This window comes from Leiobunum rupestre, chromosome 8, assembly GCF_980474605.1.
Source record: "Leiobunum rupestre chromosome 8, qqLeiRupe1.1.hap1, whole genome shotgun sequence".
NCBI lineage: Eukaryota > Metazoa > Arthropoda > Arachnida > Opiliones > Sclerosomatidae > Leiobunum > Leiobunum rupestre.
This window is the reverse complement of record NC_143391.1, coordinates 51,165,045-51,170,686: the sequence shown is the minus strand read 5'-3', so window position 1 is coordinate 51,170,686 and position 5,642 is coordinate 51,165,045. Positions and strand designations below refer to the sequence as shown.

The following is a 5,642-nucleotide window of genomic DNA, read 5'->3' as shown; positions in this document are numbered from 1 at the left end:
TACGTTTTGGCGGACGTGCTTACTGGCGAATCGGCAGGTACTTGGCATATTAATCAATTGAAATTGTATTTATCGGGCTCGGACTTGGAAGCGGTGGCTGATGTGGAGGAGGTGGTTGATTTGAGTGGGACATCGGTGGGGTCGGATAGTATACTGTCACCGGACCGCTCGCAGACGGAATTGGTTTCAGAAGGGGGGGCTGCCGAGGTAGGTCCTTTGGGGAGTTTTGGTGGCGTATCGTTGGACTGTTCTCTGGTGTTAACGACTCCGGGTGTTGTCTCGGTTGGTTCGGGGGTGGTGTCCCTGGTTCCGGAATCTTTGGCTCAAATTGATGGGGATGCGTGGGAACGGGGTTCTGGGGAGTTGTTGACTTTGCCGGCTCGTTATGGGTGGAATCGGTTGTTGGTTGCTCGGAAGGAGAGTCCTCGGCGGGACGTTTATTATATTACCCCGGGGCCGGTTCGGGAAAAGTTGCGGTCGAGTCCTCAGGTTGCGACGTATCTGCGGGATCATCCTGGCCAGGGTCGGGTGTTGAGTTTGGATAACTTCACTTTTTCGTCTCGGGCGGTTGGGGGTCCTCCGTTTGAGATGGTTCGGGATGCCTTGTGGTGATTCGGTTGATTTATTTTCTTGGTCTGGGGGGGTTTTTCCTCTGGTGTGTTTTTCCCGAGGCTTCCCTTTTTGTGGGGGGGGGGGGAGATGTATCGGGAAGCCTCGGTGGGTTTGTTTATGTTCGTAGTACCCTCGGGAGTGGAGAGATGGCACCACCAGTCCAGCGGCGGTCGGCCGAATCTGGAGTTCAAGGTTCGACAACGGCGGGATATCGGATGGATATAAAGAACGTGCTGGAGAGTCCGAGGTCATTGCGAATCCTGGGACCGATCAACCATCGACTTACCTCTTGTATTAAAGTTTAATTTGTAATCGGTTGGTCTAATAAGGAGTTTTAAGAATGAATCCTGTGGTTTTAATTCGGTTGGACAACAAGTATTTCAGTGACCAAACCTTGGTCCCCCGTACCCCTACAATGTGTCTTCCCAACATTAATTCGGCTGGTGTTTTTCCGCACAAAGTTGGTGATTGCCTATGATTAATCAGGATACGTGCTAGTCGTTCATCTAACGAGCCAATTTTATAGGCGTTTAATCCAGTTTGTATGACGTCACGAGCTTCAAAACCAATGTCGGAAATCTTCTTAAGAGAATCCTTAACTATTCTTACATTGCGTTCAGCAGCACCGTGCGATGCCGGGTGGTATGGCGCCGTTAGTAGGTGAAGTATGCCGTTGTTTGCGGTGAAATAGTCGAATTCGGTACTTGTACAACACGTACCATTGTCGGTGACGAGTGTCAGCATTATTCCAAACCTCGCAATACATTGGCGTAAGCATTTTACGACAGCCTGTGTTGTTTGAGCTGTGGTGATAAACACTTCTAGCCGTTTACTGTAGCTATCCACGATGATTATAAGGTATTTCCCCTCAACTGGCCCCGCAAAGTCCGCGTGAACCCTTTCCCATGGTGCATTAGTTGTTGGCCATGGGTGATATTTTCTAGCTGGTAATGGCGCGTGTTGGTGGCAAACGTCGCAAGCGTTGGACATCTCCTCAATGTCCGAGTTGAGGGTGGGCCACCAGATGCGGGATCTGGCCACCGCCTTCATCTTGACTACGCCTTGGTACGAGCTATGTAACTCATGTAGAAAGTCTTGGCGATTAACCTCTGGGATAATTACGCGATTTCCCTAGAGTAGGATTCCGTTAAAATTTGAAAGTTCGTCTCGTCGACGATGATATACCAATAAGTCAGGATGAATTTTCTTAGGCCAGCCCTGACTCATGCACTTGCGTACGTTGTGCAAAAGTGCATCAGCGTGCGTGGATTCTTCCAATTTACGTGCTGTGAGAGGGCTCGATTCTAATACGCTCTTCAAAAGAAATACGTACTCGGCAGGTACCGGAGTGCGTTCTTTGTGAAATGGTAGAGGCGATCTGCTTAAGGCGTCGGCATTAGCGTTGGCCGATCCCTTTCGGAATTTGATTTCGTAGGAATACCCTGCAAGCATCAACGACCACCGTTGGATCCTGCCATTGGAGGAATCGGCTTGTGGGCTGCGAGAAGCGAAACGAGCGGTTGGTGGTCGGTGTACAACGCGAAACGTTTTCCGTACAAGTAATCTTTAAATTTCTTTACGCCAAATATGAGCGCTAAACCCTCTTTATCTAGCTGCGAATAATTTTTTTTCCGCTGGAGTCAAACTTAGTGACGCGAAAGCGATAGGTTTTTCCTCGCCGTCGATAATATGAGAAATGACCGCTGCTATGCCCACGGGTGAGGCGTCGCACGCCAACGTGATATCCTTGTTGATGTCGTAGTGGACTAGGAGGTTTGACGTTTGGAGAGTATTCTTAGCTTCAAGGAAGGCAGCTTTTTCTTTTGAACCCCATGTCCAAGGAGTTGCGTGCTGCAGAAGTTTGTATAGTGGTGCGAGACGGGTGGAGTTATTGGGCAGGAACTGGGAATAGTAATTCAGTAGACCAAGGAATGAGCGCAATGTTTCCACGTTGGCTGGTTCAGGCGCGTCCATGATCGCTTGCATCTTTGACTCCAAAGAGTGGATGCCAAGAATTCAATTTCAGTTTGTAGGAAGCGGCATTTCTCTAGTTTTAGCTTTAGACCAAAATCGCTAAATCTTTGTAGGACGGCGTCGAGAGTTTTTAAGTGTTCTTCCTTGGAACTTCCTCCCACCAGGGTGTCGTCTTGGAAGGGCGTGACATTCTTGATGTCACATAAGACCATTTCCATCAGCCGTTGGAAAATGGCCGAAGCGGAAGCCACTCCGAACGGTAAGCGATTGAAGCGAAATAGTCCTAAAGTGGTGTTAATGACCGTATATTTTCGCGAGGCCATGTCGAGCTCAATTTGGTGATAGGCGTCGCGGAGATCCAATTTTGAGAAATACTTGCACCCATTTAATTTAGCAAATATGTCTTCGTTTTTAGGAATGGGGTATATGTCAATGTTAAGCTGGCGGTTAATTGTTTCCTTGTAGTCCGCGCAGGTACGTATACCACCTTTCGGTTTTTGGACTGTGACGATCGGTGATGCGTACTCTGAATAATTGACTTTTTCAATGATACCATCGTGTTCCATGCGTCGTAGTTCCTGTTCAACCAAGTCTTTCCGCGCCTACGGAATTGTTCGTGCATTACAGTATTTAGGAATGAAATTTTTGACCATATACAAGTGAGCTTGCACCCCTTTTAATTTTCCCAAATCGGAGGTAAAAAGTTTGGAATGTTTGTTGAGAAGCGTACCCAAGTCACTATCTCCACATTTAACGCTGTGTACGTCGGTTGTCAAGTTGTGAATAGGCGGAAGGATGTCAAGTTGTGAATATAGCCACTTCCGTCCGCAGATATTCGGTTTTTCGCCGCGAACGATAACCACCGGTAGGTCTGCTTCTCGAGAACCGTATTGAACGTGGACCTTCGCTTGTCCAACTATGTCGATTTGGTCTCCCGTATAGGATTGCAGGTGGCGTGAGAAAGAATGTATATCGGAGATGGTTAGGAAATCACACTCGCGGATCATCGTATACCCCGATCCGTTATCGACTTCGAAAGCGCTGGTGTGTCCATTGATTGTCAACGATATTCTTTCAGGTGGCGGAACGTCTTCGTCGACAGCGGAAACGGGGAGGACAGCATCAGCGTTATCTACGGCGGTCGTTCTAGCAGGGGCGTGTTTCGTCCCTCCCATGTCGCTGATGTGGTATATTTCGACGTCGTATTCATCGTCTTCCGTTCCGTTACGTGGAGTTTCCCCGATGTGATTTGTCCGAAAATCTTTCTTGTGTTTACCTTTTTGTCTATCCTTGTCAGGTGGATTTAGGCACGCACGCTCAAGATGGCCAACGCGTTCACACTTCCTGCATTTTGATTCCCGGTAGGGACAAGCGTGCGCTTTATGTTCCTCACTTAAACAACGTAGGCATTTACTGTAATCGGGGGTGGGTTTCCCCCCTTCCGCCTGTTTCCCTTTTGATGTGTCGTTAGGACCAGGGCGTGTAGTTTTTGTCCAGCTTCGTCCAGAGGCGTCGAGATCACCTGGTTTATTTGATTTGTTATTCTTTGTTTGTGAGCGTATACGATTTACTTGGGCAGACTTTTCAGTATTTTCAGCTTTCATTTCGCCGCGACTGCGCTGTGAATTTTCCATGGCAACGAGCAGAGTGGTGGCTCTTTTTAATGTAACCGCTTTTTTTTCCTCTTCCTCAGCTATGAGTTTTTGCTGCATCGCTGAATCGTTCAATCCGAAGATTATTTGGTCGACAATCATTTCATCGGTTTTATCAAACATACAGTGTGCTGCTAAGGCTTGTAGTTCGGCAATAAAGGCTTCCACCGATTCGCCTTCTAAGCGGTTTCGTCGATGAAAACGGAGGCGGGCGATACAACGTAACGGCGCCGGGTTAAAATGTTTTGTCAACGCGGCCTTGAGTTCGTCGTATGTTTTAGAGTCAATGGTATCAGGGCGCAAACGATTTCGTAACATCGTGAATGTTTCGGGGCTTAGTATCGTCTGCAACACGGCCTTTTTCTTTTTAGCGTCGTTAATGTCATTAGAGTTGAAATAAGTGTCTAACCTCGGCATATTGGCTCCATGATTCTTTCTCGTTGTCAAACGTGTTGAGCTGACCAATTGTTGCCATGTTGGGTTTGTCGTATGTCGTTGGATTTCTTTTGGATGTGAAGCCTTTCTCATGACGAGATCTTTCGTAAATATTTCCATGTTAGAAACTCACTGATATTTTCTTGTTTTGTTGTATTTCATTCCCGGATGGTTCCGGATGAATGTTGTTTCACCCGGATTCTTATTCTTCTTTTCCCCCGAAGTTTGCAGTGCAATGGATGATAAGCCTTGTCCCCATGCGGTTCGTATTGCTTTTGTAATTTTCGTCAAATTACCTCTTTACTTTTCCGCCTAGTCGGATCCCATCTCCGTCGCCAATTTGTTGTGTTCGTAAATGATAAAATCGTGTTTATAAATATTAGTTTAATAAGGAACAACTTATTTACATACACAATAGTTATAGATGGGAATTCAGGAACGGGCGCTCTGGGGTGCGGGCGATAACAGAATGCCCGAGCCCCCTCGATAACTCGGTAAACCAACTTGTTTTATTACACGTCGGGAGGGTGGCGCCATCTACATTTCTTTATAGATGGAACCTAACTTGAATACTGTAAATATAACAGGTGGTGCCTTGGGTATCAGCCTAGCTGATTATTAGTATTATTAAATAAACATCCTCCGAGGAAATCGCCAAGAACTAATTTTTCCGAGAGCCAGGACCCGCAAATCATTGTTTATATAGTGCTTGTTGAAATAATGGAAGATTTGCACTGTAAAGAGAACGTGTTGTTTTTGCTATTTAAAAAAAGCATCAGGACTGGTAAAAAGGGAAAGCTTGTTGCTGCCGTAAAGGTGAAAACTTTCAATTATTTTAAGAAGCACTATACACACAGTTGACTGCAGGTATTGGCTCTCGGAAAAATATCTTATTGGCAATTTCCTTGGAGGATTATTTATGGAAGCGTATATTGTGTCGTGGGAAAACCTGTCAATGATGACTGTGAA

General features: G+C 46.4%; 1 protein-coding gene across 1 annotated transcript; it reads right to left on the bottom strand.

Annotated features, from left to right (window-relative positions):
• Positions 1 to 2,528: 2,528 nt before the first annotated feature.
• On the bottom strand, positions 2,529 to 4,793 carry LOC149933658 (uncharacterized). The gene is made up of 2 exons (XM_090157364.1): positions 3,237 to 4,793; positions 2,529 to 3,188 (listed from the first exon to the last, which is right to left on the bottom strand). The coding sequence occupies exons 1-2, from the start codon at positions 4,791 to 4,793 to the stop codon at positions 2,529 to 2,531; spliced, it is 2,217 nt and encodes a 738-aa protein (XP_090013490.1).
• Positions 4,794 to 5,642: the final 849 nt, after the last annotated feature.